This window comes from Carcharhinus amblyrhynchos, chromosome 7 (genome assembly GCF_965287045.1).
Source record: "Carcharhinus amblyrhynchos chromosome 7, sCarAmb.v2.hapA, whole genome shotgun sequence".
In the NCBI taxonomy this organism is placed as follows: domain Eukaryota; kingdom Metazoa; phylum Chordata; class Chondrichthyes; order Carcharhiniformes; family Carcharhinidae; genus Carcharhinus; species Carcharhinus amblyrhynchos.
The window spans coordinates 125,532,367-125,550,461 of NC_137330.1; the positions used below are offsets into that span (position 1 = coordinate 125,532,367).

General features: G+C 43.7%; 1 protein-coding gene across 1 annotated transcript in view; it reads left to right on the forward strand.

Moving 5' to 3' along the window:
- The window catches only part of LOC145345623 (dynein axonemal heavy chain 8-like), a 1,557,438-nt gene that overhangs the window by 245,812 nt on the left and 1,293,531 nt on the right, over positions 1-18,095 (forward strand). The window contains exon 17 of the mRNA XM_080193457.1: positions 4,088-4,164. Coding sequence (XP_080049583.1) covers positions 4,088-4,164 — 77 coding nt within the window. The remainder of the gene's footprint in view (positions 1-4,087; positions 4,165-18,095) is intronic.

An 18,095-nucleotide genomic window follows, 5' to 3' on the forward strand; every position in this document is an offset into this window, starting at 1 on the left:
TATGTGACAGCCAATCCCCTATTCACGCTAATACCTTACCCCCAACTCCATGCCCCCTAACCTTCTGTAACAACATTTTGTGCGGTACCTTATCAAACGCCTTCTGAAAATCGAGAAACACCACATCCACCGGTTCCCCTCCATCCACCGCACTGGACACATCCTCATAGAATTCCAATAAATTCGTCAGACACGACTTCCCCTTAACGAATCTGTGCTGCGTCTGCTCTATCAAACAATTCTTCTCAAGATGCCTCGCTATTTTCTCTTTGATGACGGATTCAAGCATTTTTCCTACAACAGACGTTAAAACTCTATGCCCTGGGCTCAGCTCCTCCCTCTGCGACTGGATCTTGATCTTCCAAACTCACAGACTGCAATTAGTAAGGATAGGCAACAACACCTCCTCCATGATCACCCTTAACACCGGTACCCTACAAGGCTGTATCCTCAATCCCTTATACACCTATGACTGTGTGGCCAAATTACCCTCCAATTCGATTTTAAATTTGCTAATGACACCACCATAGTGGGTCAAATCACAAACAATGATGAGACGGAGTACAGGAAAGAGGTAGGGAACCTGGTGAACTGGTGCAATGACAATAAGCCATCCCTCAATATCAACAAAGTGAAGAAGATGGTCATTAACTTTAGGAAGCGTAGTAGAGAACATGCCCCTGCCAACATCAATGGAGATGAAGTAAAAATGGTTCGGAGTTTCAAGTTTCTAGGTGTCCAGACACCAACAACCTGTCCTGGTCCCGCCATGCTGACACTATAGTTAAAAACGCCCATCAACGCCTCTATTTTCTCAAGAGACTAAGGAAATTTGGCATGTCCATTATGGCTCTCACCAACTTTCACAGATGCATCATAGAAAGCATCTTTTCTGGCTGTATCACAGCTTGGTATGGCTCCTGCTCCATCCAAGACTGCAAGAAACTGCAAAGGGTTGTGAACAAAGTCCGGTCCATTATTCAAACCAGCCTTCCATCCATTGACACTGTTTACATTTCCCGCTGCCTTGGAAAAGCAGCCAGCATAATCAAGGACCCCATGCACCCCAGATATGCTCTCTTCCACCTTCTTCTGTTGGGAAAAAGATACAAAATTCTGAAGACACATACCAATTGACTCAGCAGCTTCTTTCCTGCTGTCATCATATTTTTGAATGGACCTACCTCACATTAAGTTGACCTTTTTCTATAGCCTAACTATGACTGTAACACTGCATTCTGCACTCTCTCTATTCCTTGTCTGTGAATGGTATGCTTTGTCTGTATACTGTGCAAGAAACAATACTTTTCGCTATATACAAATACTTGTGGCAATAATAAATCAAATAAAATCAGAGGGTTTAACAGGGTAAATGCTGGGAAAAGGGCTGTAATGGGATTGTTGTCGGTGCAGGCTCAATGGGCCAAATGGCTTCTTGCACTGTATGGATTCTATGTTCCTATGATTCTTTGAAGCTACATTGATGAAGTAAATTGGACAATTTTGAATTGTGAAAGTAAAGATAAAATTTCTGTTCCAATGTAGTTTATAAATTCCTTTATTTATTCTGGATCTTCATCATCACCTTCTGCATATTCTTTGGCAAAGATATGTAGCAGATTGGCTTTTTTGATGTCAAAATTTGATGTTATTATGGTTTTAGCGGACATTAGCCTCCGGTAATGCCTAGGGGGCATCTTGGCACTGCCCACCAGGCATCATGCAGTGCCAAGGGGACGGAGCCTGATGGGGCAGGGTTGATAGGGGGAACATAAGTCAGGGTGGAGGCTGCCACTCTGCACTTGATGGTGACAGAGGGAGGTTAATCAGTGATCAGGGCTGGCCATCGGAATGGGGAGGGTGTCGTCAGCCTGCTGGGGGCCAAGTCAGTGAGGCAGGAGATTGGAACTCCCCGTGGCAGGGAAAAAGGGATCAAGCCTGGGAGGCCAGCAATCAGGGCATGGCCAGTTGTGGGCCTGGCCAATAATCGAACTGACCAGCGACATGGAGGACAGCAGTGTGGGACTACAGTGCATGCGCTGATCTTGACACTGACAGATTGGCACATACACAGTGACCTGCTCAGCACAATGGTGTTGGCCCCTCCAGTGGGAATAGGGCCCGCCCCTGATTTTCCGTGAGATTCATGCAGTGCATAGAGTGTGGGAAATTCATTTTGAAAATCCCATTGAGAAAACCAGTGAAATAATACACAAGCTTATCATTCCACCTCATCTTAATTTACTAGATCATCATCTATGAACAGTACTGTTCCTCTTGGTATCCATGTCTGTACAAGCTGTATAGATCTTTATAGGGGTTTTTCACAATAACTTCATTGCAGTGTTAATGGAAGCCTATTTGTGACATAAACACATTTAAACTTTAGATTTATTATCCCAGTAGTTAATTTGGAATGATGGTACCATTTCATTGCACCGTTATACTTCACATTTTTCTCTTTTTCTTTTGTCTACAGTAGTACAGTACTTCTGCTCTGCAATCTTGAGATCACATAAGACTGCTGAATGATTTACATCTTTCTTCTCATTGATGATGAGATGCTGTCAGCAGTCCTGCAGTTTATGTTCAGTTAGTTTCAACAACTCAGGAGCAGGCTTCAAATCAGTCAACTTTTTTTGCATCTGTCTCTGCATCTGCTCAATTTCCTTATTTACATCATTGTCCAGTAATTTGTTCTCCTTCTCCGCCTCCACCAGTTTTATATTGCAGTCATCTGCCTCTATTCAAGTCTTCATTATCTGAAATGTGTAACTATCCAGCAGCCCTTCGTAGTGTTTGACTAAGACTTTTGGTTGCTGCATCTCAGACTGAGAAAAGATCAGCTTCTCCTCCTGAACCTTGCCTAGTCAGTGAGAAGTCTCACAACACCAGGTTAAAGTCCAACAGGTTTATTTGGTAGCACGAGCTTTCAGCACGCTGCCCTTCATCAGGTGAGTGGAGAGTTGGGTTCACAAACAGGACATATATAGGCACAGACTCAATTACAAGATAACAGTTGGAATGCAAGTCTTAACAGGTAATCATGTCTTTACAGGTGCAGGCAATGAGAGTGGAGAGAGGGTTAAGCATAGTTTAAAGAGGTATGAATTGTCTCAAGACAGAACAGTTAGTAAGATTTTGCATCCTCAGGCAAGTTGTGGAAATTACAAGTAGTGTGACATGAGCCCAAGATCCTGGTTGAGACTTTCCTCATGTATACAGAACTTGGCTGTCATGTACCAGGTACACAGTACATACTCTTGTGACTCAGCCAACGTTGTCTACCTGATATGCTGCCCCAAGGCATTATATTGGCGAAATCATGCAGATATTATGACAATGGATGAAACAACATTGCTCGACAATCACCAGGCAGGCGTGTTCCCTTCCTACCGGGGAACACTTCAGTAGTCAAGGGCATTCAGCCTCTGATCTTTGGGTAAGCATTCTCCAAGGCGGCCTTCAAGACACAAGACAATGCAGACTAGCTGAGCAGAAACTGATAACCAAGTGCCCTACATTGATATGAAACACGATTTGGTTGTTCTCATGAGATTGTCTGTTTCCGACGCCAAACTTCCCAATGTGATCAGGAATGGAAAATCCTCGCTATTAACTCTGAATCTTGGACCACTGATGCTCCCAGGCCTGTATCTTTTCCATCTATTAATTTAGTCCTGTGAGGACATTGATTTCAGTCCTGTTGAGACTCAAACCATCCCTTTTAAATAGGTGCTTTGTGCCCCCAAACTGATTCGAATGGCCCAGCAACCTGAAGAACTCCATTTTGTGTCATCTTTGAAGTCATGCATCACCCTCATTTAATTCTTATATAAAAGCAAAATACTGTGGATGTTGGAATCTGAAACAAAAACAGAAAATGTTGGGAAATCTCAGCAGGTCTGACAGCATTGTTGGGGAGAGAAGACAGCCAACACTTTGGGTCTACATGACCCTTCGTCAGAGCGAAATATGTTGAGTTAAATCATCACAGTATGTTGCAACTTTAAAATATTTTGTATAAAGCTTTTAGGGGATGAATATTATTCTAACTGGTTGTTTCTTTTCTGTTCAAATATTTCAGAATTTACTTAATGATTTCATGAATAGCTGCTTTACTCAAATTATTTCTTCACGACATGCTTTACAACTTTTGAACAGGTAGGTATTTAACCAAATGTTTTGGCAATGATAAGAATAAATTTTGGAAAGGATTAGTTTTCCATTTCCAAGCATGCACATTTTAATTTTTACATGACCCAGAGATGCAAACACTGTCAAGTTTTCCTGTATTTTCACACACACGAAAAAATACTTTAGCTGTTTAGACCAAATTCCATGTAACTTGGGATAGTAAGTATTAGGTGAAAGTAAGACAGGTTATTCATGAAATACAATTCTTGACCTAATCTGTAAAAAAGCATTTTATGTTTGAAATTGGTTATGATAAATTTATGCATCAGGGGTTAAAACATACAGCTGCTTTGAATGGCCGCCAATTTTTTTGGTATTTTTAGATGAGGTATTTTGTCAGATTTACCATCATCAAAAACTGTTATTCCCAGGATCTAAACTATGGCCAGAATTTTACCAGCCTGCCTGCCACAAGAATCAGCAGGTGAGTGTGGATCACAGAACAATTCATTGACCTTGGGCAGGATTTTACAGACTTGGGATGAGCAAGGCCATATTTCCCCACCTGACGTCTTTCAGGTTATTTCTGAAAGTAAATTATAACAAAAATTAAGAATTGTAATAATAGACATTATTCTATCGAAAGAGGAAACAATGTAACATGGAAAAGTAAGTATTTTCTGATACCCTTAGATTTAAGTATAATATAGTAAATGTAACGCCCTTATTCAAAAAGAGAGGGAGACAGAAAACAGGAAACTACAAGAGAGTTAGTTTAACACACAGATATACAGAGAGATCTGATTGTCTTAGAGGAGGTGGTGGTGGTGTAGTTTCATTGTCACTGTCACTATCACTGCACTAGTGATCCAGAGACCCAATGCAAGGTCTGAAGTTCTTGGTTCAAATCCCAGCAGATGGTAGAATTTGAATTCAATAAAAGTTTGGAATTAATAGCCTAATGATAGCCATGAAAACATTATTTTTTGTGTTCAGTTCCAGAGTTAGCCTTAAATTTAGTTCATTCCAGTGTTGATCTTAAATCTAGCTCAGTTCCAGTGTTGGTCTTAAATTTAGCTCAGTTCCAGTGTTGGTCTTAAATCTAGCTCGGTTCCAGTATTTATTTTAAATCTACCTCAGTTCCAATATTGGTCTTAAAACTAGCTCAGTTCCAGTGTTGGTCTTAAATTTAGCTCAGTTCCAGTGTTGGTCTTAAATCTAGCTCAGATCCAGTATTGATCTTAAATCTACCTCAGTTCCAATATTGGTCTTAAATCTAGCTTAGTTCCAGAATTAGTCTTAAATCTAGCTCAGTTCCAGTGTTTGTCTTAAATCTAGCTCAGTTCCAGAGTTAGCCTTGAATCGAGTTAAGGTCCAGTGTTGGTCTTAAATCTAGCTTAGTTCCAGAGTTAGTCCTAAATCTAGCTCATTTCCAGTGTTGGCCTTAAATCTAGTTCCGTTCCAGTGTTGGTCTTAAATATAGCTTAGTTCCAGTGTTGGTTTTAAATCTAGGTCAGTTCCAGTGTTGGTCTTAAATTTGGCTCAGTTCCAGAGTTAGTCCTAAATCTAGCTCATTTCTCGTGTTGACCTTAAATCTAATTCAGTTCCAGTGTTGGTCTTAAGTCTAGCTCACTTCCAGAGTTATTCTTAAATCTAGCTTAGTTCCAGTGTTGGTTTTAAATCTAGGTCAGTTCCAGTGTTGGTCTTAAATTTGGCTCAGTTCCAGAGTTAGTCCTAAATCTAGCTCATTTCCAGTGTTGGCCTCAAATCTAGTTCAGTTCCAGTGTTGGTCTTAAATCTAGCTCTGTTCCAGAGTTAGTCTTAAATCTAGCTCAGTTCCAGTCTTGGTCTTAAATTTAGCTCAGTTCCAGTGTTGGTCTTAAATTTAGCTCAGTTCTGGTGATATATCTTAAATCTAGCTCTGTTCTGGTGTTCGCTCTTAAGAGTCAAGATCAAGTCTGGTGTTAGTTCTGAAAAATTGAGATCAGTTCTGATGTTAGAACAAACATAGAACATAGAACATTACAGCGCAGAAAAGGCCCTTCGGCCCATGATGTTGCGCCGACCAGTTAAAAAACAATGACCCTCTAACCTAAACCAATCCCTTTTCATCCATAAACCTATCCACGGATCTCTTAAACGCCCCCAAACTAGGCGCATTTACAACTGCAGCAGGCAGGGCATTCCAATCCCTCACCACCCTCTGGGTAAAGAACCTACCCCTGACATCCGTCCTATAACTACCTCCCCTTAATTTAAAGCCATGCCCCCTCGTGCTAGCTTTCTCCATCCGAGGAAAAAGGCTATCACTATCCACCCTATCTAAACCTCTAATCATCTTATATGTTTCAATAAGATCCCCTCTTAGCCGCCTTCTTTCTAGTGAAAACAACCCCAAATCCCTCCGTCTCTCCTCATAGGACCTCCCCTCCATACCAGGCAACATCCTGGTAAACCTCCTCTGCACCCTCTCCAAAGCCTCCACATCCTTCCTATAATGTGGGGACCAGAACTGCACACAATACTCCAAGTGCAGCCGCACAGAGTTGTGTACAGTTGCAACATGACGCTGCGACTCCTAAATTCAATTCCCCTACCAATAAACTATTATAATTAGCCAGTTGTGATGCTTGCTTTTGAAATATAACTCAATCCTGGCATTGGCGGTTAAATTTGGCTCAGTTCTGGCGTTGGCTCTTAAGCCTGGCTCAAGTCTGGCTTTGGGTTTTGAACCTACCTCAATTCTGGAGTTAGGTTTGATTTGATTTAATATTGTCACACGTACTAACATACAGTGAAAAGTATTGTTTCTTGCGCGCTATGCAGACAAAGCTTACTGCTCATAGAAAAGGAAATGAGAGAGTGCAGAATATAGTGTTGCAGTCATAGCTAGGGTGTAGAGAAAGATCAACTAATGCAAAGTAGTTCTGTTCAAAAGTCTGACAACAGCAAGGAAGAAGCTGTTCTTGAGTCAGTTGGTATGTGACCTCGGACTTTTAGATCCTTTTTCTGAAGGAAGAAGGTTAAACAGAAAATGACCAGGGTGCGTGGGGACCTTAATTATAGTGACTTTGCCGAGGGCAGCTAATTATGCTTTGCCGAGACAACGGGAAGTGTAGATAGAGTCAATGGATGGGAGGTTGGTTTGCATGATGGATTGGGCTACATTCTCGACTTTGTAGTTCCTTGCAGTCTTGGGCATAGCAAGATCCATATCAAGCTGTTATACAACCAGTAAGAATGCTTTCTATGGTGCATCTGTAAACGTTGGTGAGAGTTGTAGATGACATGCCAAATTTCATTAGTCTTCTGAGAAAGTAGAGGCGTTGGCGAGCTTTCTTAACTAGTGTTGACATTGGGGGACCAGGACAGGTTGTTGGGATCTGGACACCTAAAGACTTGAAACTCTTGACCCTTTCTACTTCGTAGATGTATATAGGGGCATGTTCTCCTTTACGCTTTCTGAAGTCGATGACAATCTTCTTCGTTTTGTTGACATTGAGGTAGAGATTATTGTTGGCGTACCACTTCACCAGATTCTCTATCTCATTCCTGTACTCTGTCTCATCATTGTTTGAGATTTGACCCACTATGGTGGTGTCAGCAAACTTGAAAATTGAATTGGAGGGGAATTTGGCTGCACAGCCATTGGTCTATGAGAAGTATAGTGGGGGCTGAGAACACAGCCTTGTGGGGCACCGGTATTGCAGGGGTGGAGGGATCATGGAAGAGGTATTATTGCCTATCCTTACTGATTGTGATCTGTGAGTTAGGAAGTTCAGGATCCAGTCACAGAGTGAGATGACAAGGCCCAGGGCCACAGAGTTTGGAGATGAGTTTCATGGGAATAATAGTGTTGAAGGCTGAGTTGTAGTCAATAAATAGGAGCCTGACATAAGTATCTTTGTTATCTAGGCATTCCAGGGTTGAGTGCAGGGCCAGGGAGATGGCATCTGCTGTGGACCTGTTGTGGCAATTGGAAAACTGTAGTGGATCCAGATAGTCCAGGAGGGTGGAATTGATTCATGTCATGACTAGCCTTTTGAAGCACTTCATAATGATGGATGTCACAGTCACCAGTCGATAGTCATTAAAGCATGCTGCTTGATTTTCTTCGGTACCAGGATGATGGTCATCTTCTTGAAGCAGATAGGGACCTCAGATTGTTGTAAAGAAAGATTGAGGATGCCTGTGAATACTCCCGCCAGCTGATCCACTTGCAACCTGAGTGCTTGTCCGGGTACCCATCCAGGCCTGTTGCTTGTTGACCTCAAGAAAACTGCTTTGACATCTGCAATGGTGATCCCAGATACAAATTCATCCAGAGCTTCCAGGGTGGAGGGCATGCTCTTGCTGACCTCTTGCTCAAAATGGGCGTAGGATGCATTGAGCTCATTGGGGCGAGGTGGGGGGGGGGGGGAGGCGGTGCGTAGGGTAGGGGGTGGTGCCGAAGCCTTCATCTTGTAGCCTGTTATGTTTTGCAGACCTTGCCATAGTCGTTTGGTGTGGCTAGCCTGAGACTCTAGCTTTGTCCAATACTGTCGTTTGGCCTCTTTGATGGATCTCCTTCAATCGTATTTGACTTTCTTGTATTTGACTTGAATGCCTGACACCTGGACTTCAGCAAGCAATAGATACCCCTGTTCATCCATGGTTTTCAGTTCTGGAATGCATGGATTTGCTCCAGAGAAAAAAGTCCCAGTCTATCCAATCTCTCCTTATAACTCAAACCATCAAGTCCCAGTAGCATCCTAGTAAATCACTTCTGCACTCTTTCTAGTTTAATGATATCCTTTCTATAATAGGGTGACCAGAACTGTACACAGTATTCCATATCCTAATAGCCGATCTCAGTGCCACAGATCTGACTGCTGCTGCTAGCCCCTGAAAGGTCATCGCTTAACTGTACCCAAAGAGATATACCAATCAGTGAGGGGAATGGTGACAGAGGAATCCTACATCGACTGCCTTTCCTGGTGGTCACACAACCACCTGCAGCTGCATCTTAGATGTGACCACCTCACCAAAACTCTTATCAAGATATTCTCAGTATCCCTGATGATCCTGAGTGCATCCAGCTGCAGTTACCCACGGGCACACTTCTTACAGGTGCAGTCACCAGGACACTGCAAGTCTCCCTGAACTCCCACTTCTAGCAAGAGCTACTGTGCTACCATGGGCGGTACGGCAGCACAGTAGTTGGCACTGCTGCTTCACAGCTCCAGGGGCCTGGGTTTGATTCCCGGCTCAGGTCACTGTCTGTGTGGAGTTTGCACATTCTCCTCGTGTCTGCGTGGGTTTCCTCTGAGTACTCTGGTTTCCTCCCACAGTCCAAAGGTGTGCAGGTTAGGTTGATTAGCCATGTTAAAATTGCCCCTTAGTGTCCTGGGATGTGTAGGTTAGAGGGATTAGCGGGTAAATGTGTAGGGATATGGGGATAGGGCCTGGGTGGGATTGTGGTTGGTGCAGACTCGATGGGCTGAAGGGCCTGTTTCTGCACTGTAGGGTTCTATGATTCTATGCAAATTGTGCGGAGGGTGGGGAGAGTCTACAGAAGGATCTAGATAGGCTGGGCGAATGGGCCAGGAAATGGCAAATGGAATTTAATGTTGGCAAGTGCGAGGTGGTCCACTTTGGTAGGAATAATGGTAGGAAGGATTATTACTTACGTGGAGAAAAACTGCAGCAGGCGACAGTGCAGAGGGACCTCGGGGTCCTTGTGCATGAGTCGCAAAAACCCAGCTTGCAGGTGCAGCAGGTGGTCAGGAAGGCGAATGGGATGCTGGCCTTCATAGCGAGGGGGATTGAATATAAAAGTAGGGAGGTCTTGCTGCGGCTGTATAGGGCATTGGTGAGGCCGCAGCTGGAGTACTGTGTGCAGTTTTGGGCGCCGTACTTACGCAAGGATATTTTGGCCTTGGAGGGAGTGCAGAGGAGGTTTACTAGGCTGATGCCGGAGTTGAGGGGGTTGAGCTATGAGGAGAGGCTGAATAAACTAGGCTTGTACTCGTTAGAGTTTAGAAGAATGAGGGGAGATCTCATTGAGACGTATAAGATGATGAATGGGATGGATAGGATAGAGGTGGAGAGACTCTTCCCACTCAGAAAGGATAGTAGGACTAGGGGGCACAGCCTCAAGATAAAGGGGGGGCGGTTTAGAACAGAGTTGAGGAGGAACTTCTTCACTCAAAGGGTGGTGAATCTCTGGAATTCTCTGCCCGTTGAAGTGGTGGAGGCTACCTCGCTAAATATTTTTAAGACGCGGGTTGATGGGTTTTTGATGAGAGAGGGGATTAAGGGTTATGGGGAGAGGGCGGGAATGTGGAATTGAGCCACGACAGATCAGCCATGATCTTATTGAATGGCGGGGCAGGCTCGAAGGGCTAGATGGCCTACTCCTGCTCCTATTTCTTATGTTCTTATGTTCTTATTCCCATCCTATTCATGTATTCGTCTAGTTGCCCCTTAAATGCCACTATCATACCTGCCCCCACCACCTCCCCAGACAGCGTATTTCAAACATTCACCACCCTCTGTGTAAAAAACTTGCCTCACACATCTTCTCCAAATTTATCCCTGCACACCTTAAATCTAGTCCCCTAGTATTTGACTTTTCTACCCGAGGAAAGGGCATCTGACTATTCGCTCTGTCCATGCCACTGATAATCTTGTAAACCTCTAACTGGTCACCCCTCAACTTCTGTCATTGCAGTGAGAATAAACTGAATTTATCCAACCTCTCCTCATAGCTAATACCCCCCTTCCCAGTGCAGGCAACATATTGGTAAACCTCTTCTGTATCATCTCCAAAGCATCCATATCTTTCTGGTAGTGTGGTGACCAGAATTGTACACAATATTCTAAATGAGGCCTAACTTAGGTTAGCTGCAGCATGACTTGTCAATTTTTATACTCAATGGCCCGATCAATGAAGGGAAGCATGCTATATGCTTTTTTGACTACCTTATCCACCTGCCTTGCCACTTCCAGTGATTGGTGGACATGTGCACCCCAGATTTCCATCCTGTCAATATTCCTAAGGGTCCTAAGTTAATTAATTAATTAAAACACATAAGAATGGGAAGATAGGTGATGTATCAAGGCTGCTACATATGGGAATTCATGAATTGAATCAGAGGGCAACAGAGAGACGTCAGTGAGAGGAATTCTTGGAGGCATTGACACAGTTAGCACGACTGAAAGGGCATGGTAGCACAGTGGTTAGCACTGCTGCTTCACAGCTCCAGGAACCTGGGTTCGATTCCCGGTTTGGGTCACTATCTGTGTGGAGTTTGCACATTCTCATCGTGTCTGCGTGGGTTTCCTCTGGGTGCTCTGGTTTCCTCCCATGGTTGGTGCAGACTTGATGGGCCAAATGGTCTCTTTCTGCACTGTAGGGTTTCTATGATTTCTATGAACAGCAGATTGCAAAGGAGCTAGTGTCAATGACTGATTAAACCCAAAATCTACATGAGTGTTTCCCCCTCTCCCTCTCCAACAGAAAAAAAGAGCACTGTGAGGAGAAAAAGCAAGGTAAGGTTATTATATCTTTCTTAAGTGTACAAGGGAATGGCAATTGGAAGGGTGGGCCAGAATTAGAGTGGAAATGCTGGCACTTTGGCGTGAGAGGAGGTTGAGCAGATGTACTGGTAGGAGCAGGTAAGGTCTAGTTTTTAGTTTTTTAGTTTCGGTTTTAGTTTCGGTAGGCATCATGGTTGGCGCAGGCTTGGAGGGCCAAAGGGTCTGGTCTGTTCCTGTGCTGTGCTTTTCTTTGTTCTTTGTTTCTCAATTATTTATTTTCAGTTATGCATATATTTACTGCATATTCACCAGATACTTACGAAACAGCAAGCTTCTTCCCAAATTCCTACAGGGTCAAAATATTAGATAAAATAAACAAATACCTCCCTGCCCTTTTCACCAAACTTGCTCAACTCAAACTCTCAAAATTCCATTGAGGTAACACTCCAGCACGTTTATGCTTACTGCCAGTCTCTTTTCACTCTCTTTTGTTTGTTTTTCACCGCTCCATTGAATCTTCTGGATTTCAATTGTATTTTCTACTCAATCCCCTTCCTAACAGCACTATACATGTACATACACCACAGGGACTGCAGAGGTTTAAGAAAGCATTTATGTACTATTATCTGATTTGGGATGGGCAATAAATGCTGGTCTAGCCAGTGACATCCACAAATTTAAAAAATACATTTCTTTGTGTTAATTTCTAACTCATTTGTTTGCCCCCCCTTTCAAGGTAATATACTGAGATTGTGTCTTGATCATCTTTTCTTTCGAGATAGCTCATTCAGCTACCTATTTTTCAGCCAACCTATTTATCTGACAGAGATATGTTCGTAATCCATTGAAGTTGGCTCTCCCAGAGTTAATTTTTCTTTCTCTGGACTGTTCATTGTCCTTTTCCATAGTCAGCCTAAAATGTATGTTACAATGATCATTGTAACATAAATGTACTCTGACAGAAACATCATCCTCTTGGTCACCTCATTTGTGTTACAGAAGCATTGCTATACCCTCATGATCCCCACACAAAAAGGAGTTTCTCCACTGTTTTCAAGTAAATAAGCAAGAACTTTACGAGTCTGCATACAAGTGAACATAGAATGAAAATATCTCAGGAAAGGTTGGGTTTTCATTCAGTGACCAAACACTAATTTGCTGTCGACTTCACAAAATCTTCAGTTAAGTTTAAGTCAAATTGGCGATGATGTCATTGGTCGTGACTTCTGAATCTTACTTAGGACTCCTTACGACAATATCACGCTCAGAAGTGGACCAAGGGACAGGGGTGGTTGGGATTGAAATTGAGGCAATTGTTTCAATGATTTTTTCAAACTGTAATGAGAAGGGAGATTAAGAGCAAATGCAAATTTTAAAAAGATCATCTTGTTTGAGGACTGCAAAGGACCTGCAATTTCAGGGGAGTCAACTTAATCTGGAATTACAAAAAGGCCACTTGAGGGAACCTAAACTGCTAACCCTGCTGGAAATAGTATGTCTAAAAATTTAGGCTGATTTATTTGCTTAGCAAATGCAAAGTCCCTAAACCAAGAAGTTTCTTCCAGTTCTGCTGTGCTGAGTGTGGCTAGGCTTCTGCTGAGTCTGGTATTTGGATGCCCTTCTCTGATCATGTGGTACATAGTTTGCTCTGTCCCACAAGCACATAACTGGCTGACACAATATGAAGCTGGTTGCTTTTAGGGAGCGTGGAGCTCACTCAGTAATGCATCCCCTCAAGTTAGTAGGATTTTCAACATAACCTTCCAGCTCATTTCCCATTCCTTCCTCACCCTAATACCTTAGCTCCATTGATGTGGGAAAAGAACAAGGCGTTGGGGCAGCTGACATTAATATGACTGAAAAAATGAAGTGATTAATAACATTTTCACTGACATGAAGACAGAACTCCAGGGGTGTGTTTTCAACCCAAGACATTAAGAACATAAGAAATAGGAGCAGGAGTAGGCCATCTAGCCCTTTGAGCCTGCCCCGCCATTCAACAAGATCATGGCTGATCTGAAGTGGATCAGTTCCACTTTCCCGCTTTCTCCCCATAACCCTTAATTCCCTTGTCTATCAGAAACCTATCTACCCGTGACAAAACAAAATGCATTTCCTCTTCTTTTTGTGGCTATGACTCATCTTTCATTCCTCTTCCTACATCCTATAAATATTTCCCACATTCTATGCCTTTTAGCTTTGATAAAGGGTCATCTGGACTCGAAACATCAGCTCTTTTCTCTTCTTACAGTTGCTGCCAGACCTGGTGAGATGATGGCAATAATGGATGATTTTAATATGCACATAGTGTGCAAGAATCAAATTGGCAAGGGTAGTCTGGAGGCAGAATTCATTGAATGCATTAGATTGTTTCTTGGAACAGTATGTTGTGGAACCAACCAGGGAGCAGGCTACTCTGGATTTGATATTGTGTAATGAGGAGGGATCAATTGATGACCTCATTGTTAAGGATCCACGAGGGAGTAGTGACCATATTATGATAAAATTCAAAATTCAGTTTGGGGATGAGAAAGTGGAGTCTGGAATTAAACAAAGGAAATTATATAGGCATGAGGACAGATTTGGCCCAAGTAGAATGGGCAGGAAAGCTAAAAGGTAGGATAATGGATGAGCAGTGGCAGTTGTTTCAGGAAATACTCTAGTCCTCACAACTAAAATATATCCCAATGAGAAAGAAAGATGGTAAGGGGGGGTAAAACATCATTCAGGGTTAAACAAGGAGGTGAAGGACAATATAAAGACAAAAACGAAGGTATGCCATATTGCAATGGCTAGTGGCAGGCTGGAAGATTGGAAAACTTTCAAACTTTCTGTGGCGCAGATCGACACAAATGGATATGATCTGGTGGCCATTACGGAGACGTGGCTGCAAGGTGACAGGAACTGGGAGCTGAATGTCCAGGGGTATCAAGTGTTTAGGAAGGATAGGCAGGAGGGAAAAGGGGGGGGGCGTAGCTCTGCTGATTAAGGATAGCATCAGGGTGGTAGCGAGGGATGATATTGGAGCCAAGGAGCAGCAGGTGGAATCGTTGTGGGTAGGGATTAGGAACAGCAAAAGGAGGAAGATGCTGGTGGGTGTCATCTATAGGCCCCCCAATAATGATCTGGAGGTGGGGCGGGCTGTTAACGCGCAAATAAGTGTGGCGTGCAGGAATGGGACAGCCGTAGTTATGGGGGATTTCAATCTGCATATTGATTGGTCAACCCATGTTGGACGCGGTGGGCTCGAGGAGGAGTTCTTGGAATACTACCGGGATAGTTTTCTGGAACAGTGTGTGTTGGAGCCGACGAGGGAGCGAGCTATCTTGGATCTGGTGCTATGTAATGAGGCGGGTAGAATTAGGGAGCTTGCGGTGAAGGATCCTCTTGGAGAGAGTGATCATTGTATGGTGGAGTTTCTGGTGCAGATGGAGGAGGAGAAAGTGGGTTCCCGGACATGCGTCCTTTGTTTGAACAGAGGGGAGTACGGTAGGATGAGAGAAGAATTGGCGAATGTGGACTGGGGGAGCGCGTTGGAAGGTAGGTCTGCTGAGGAGCAGTGGAGCATCTTTAAGGAGATCTTTCTTGGTGCTCAGCAGAAATTTATTCCGATGGTCAAAAAGGACCCTAGGAGGAGAGGTAATAAGCCGTGGATAACGAAGGAGGTGAAGGAAAGTGTTAAATTAAAAGCGGAGGCGTTTAGAGTAGCTAAGAGTAGTGGGCGAGAAGAGGATTGGGAGAGGTTTAAATGTCAACAAAGATTGACAAAGAAGTTGATAAAGAAGGGTAGGAGAAACTATGAAGCTGGGCTAGCACTTAATATAAAAAAGGATAGCAAGAGTTTTTATAAATATATAAAAAGGAAGAGGCTGGCAAGGGTGAACGTTGGTCCCTTAGAGGATGAGAAGGGGGACTTAGTGGTAGGGGATGGGGATATGGCTGAGGTCTTGAATAACTTTTTTGTTTCGGTCTTCACGGAGGAGGACATGAATAATTTGCCGGATGTTAGAGATGGAAAGGTGGTAGGACTGGAGGGTCTTGATGACATTACTGTTACCAGAGAGCCGGTGCTCGACAGACTGGAGGGGCTGATTGTGGACAAGTCCCCAGGACCAGATGGAATGCATCCGAGGGTCCTGAAAGAAATGGCGGAGGTGATAGTGGATACCTTGGTGGTTATTTTCCAGACGTCGCTGGATTCCGGGGAAGTGCCGGAAGATTGGAAAACGGCTAATGTTACGCCGTTGTTTAAGAAGGGTGCCAGGCAAAAGGCAGGGAATTATAGGCCTGTTAGTTTAACGTCTGTTGTAGGTAAAATGTTAGAATCCGTCATCAAGGAGGAAATAGCGAGGCATCTTGAGGGGAACTGCTTGATAGAGAAGACGCAGCACGGTTTCCTTAAAGGGAAGTCATGTCTGACAAATTTACTGGAGTTCTATGAGGATGTGTCTAGGGCGGTGGATAGAGGAGAGCCGGTGGATGTGGTCTTTCTTGATTTTCAGAAGGTGTTTGACAAGGTACCTCACAAGAGGTTATTACAGAAGGTCAGGGGGCATGGAGTTGGGGGTAGGGTATTAGTGTGGATAGAGGACTGGTTGTCAAATAAGAAGCAGAGAGTGGGGGTCAACGGGTGCTATTCGGATTGGCGGATGGTGACTAGTGGAGTGCCCCAGGGGTCGGTGCTGGGGCCTCAGCTATTTACCATTTATATAGATGATCTGGAGGAGGGAACCGAGTGTAGGGTGTCGAAATTTGCAGATGACACCAAAATTGGTGGAAAGGCAAATTGTGCGGAGGGTGGGGAGAGTCTACAGAAGGATCTAGATAGGCTGGGTGAATGGGCCAGGAAATGGCAAATGGAATTTAATGTTGGCAAGTGTGAGGTGGTCCACTTTGGTAGGAATAATGGTAGGAAGGATTATTACTTATGTGGAGAAAAACTGCAGCAGGCGACGGTGCAGAGGGACCTCGGGGTCCTTGTGCATGAGTCGCAAAAACCCAGCTTGCAGGTGCAGCAGGTGGTCAGGAAGGCGAATGGGATGCTGGCCTTCATCGCGAGGGGGATTGAATATAAAAATAGGGAGGTCTTGCTGCGGCTGTATAGGGCATTGGTGAGGCTGCAGCTGGAGTACTGTGTGCAGTTTTGGGCGCCGTACTTACGCAAGGATATTTTAGCCTTGGAGGGAGTGCAGAGGAGGTTTACTAGGCTGATGCCGGAGTTGAGGGGGTTGAGCTATGAGGAGAGGCTGAATAGATTAGGCTTGTACTCGTTAGAGTTTAGAAGAATGAGGGGAGATCTCATTGAGACGTATAAGATGATGAATGGGATGGATAGGATAGAGGTGGAGAGACTCTTCCCGCTCAGAAAGGATAGTAGGACTAGGGGGCATAGCCTCAAGATAAAGGGGGGGCGGTTTAGAACAGAGTTGAGGAGGAACTTCTTCACTCAAAGGGTGGTGAATCTCTGGAATTCTCTGCCCGTTGAAGTGGCGGAGGCTGCCTCGCTAAATATTTTTAAGACGCGGGTTGATGGGTTTTTGATGAGAGAGGGGATTAAGGGTTATGGGGAGAGGGCGGGAATGTGGAACTGAGCCACGACAGATCAGCCACGATCTTATTGAATGGCGGGGCAGGCTCGAAGGGCTAGTTGGCCTACTCCTGCTCCTATTTCTTATGTTCTTATGTTCTTATAAAGAAAGGGATACTAAAAAATTAATAAAAAGAGCTACGGTAAATTACTGAAAAAAAACTTGCAGAATATATCAAGAAGGATAACAAAAGCTTCTTTAGGTATTTAAAAGGGAAGAGAGCCGCCAGGGTGAATATTGGTCCCTTGGAAGATGAAACCGGAGAATTAATAGTGGGGAACACTGAAATGGCAGAGATGCTAAGTAAGTATTTTGCCTCAGTTTTCACAGTGGAGGACACTATACCATTCCTAGGGAACAGGCAAGTCAGAGGTAATAGAAAGAGTAGAAATTAGAACAATCAACATCGATAGGGAAAAGACACTCAGCAAACTATTGGGATTGAGGGCAGATAAGTTCCCCGGGCCTGATGGCCTACATCTTGGGACATAAGAAGAAGTGGCAGCAGAGACAGTGGATCCATTGACTATGATATTCCAAAATTCCCTGGACTCAGGAAAGATTCCAATGGATTGGAAAATGCTAATGTAATGCCCTTATTCAAAAAGGGAAGGAGGTGAAATGTGGAAAATTACAGACCAGTTAGTTTAATATCTGTTGTTAGGATCAATTATCAAGGAAGCAATATCAGGGTATTTGGAGAGTCAAAACACTACCCATCAGAATCAGCATGGTTTTATGAAAGGCAAATCGTGTTTGACTAATTCGCTAAAGTTCTGTTGTAAAAATCAGCCTGTTTTAACCCTTATATGGTGGACAAATAACTTTGAGTAGACGTCTTATTAGTAC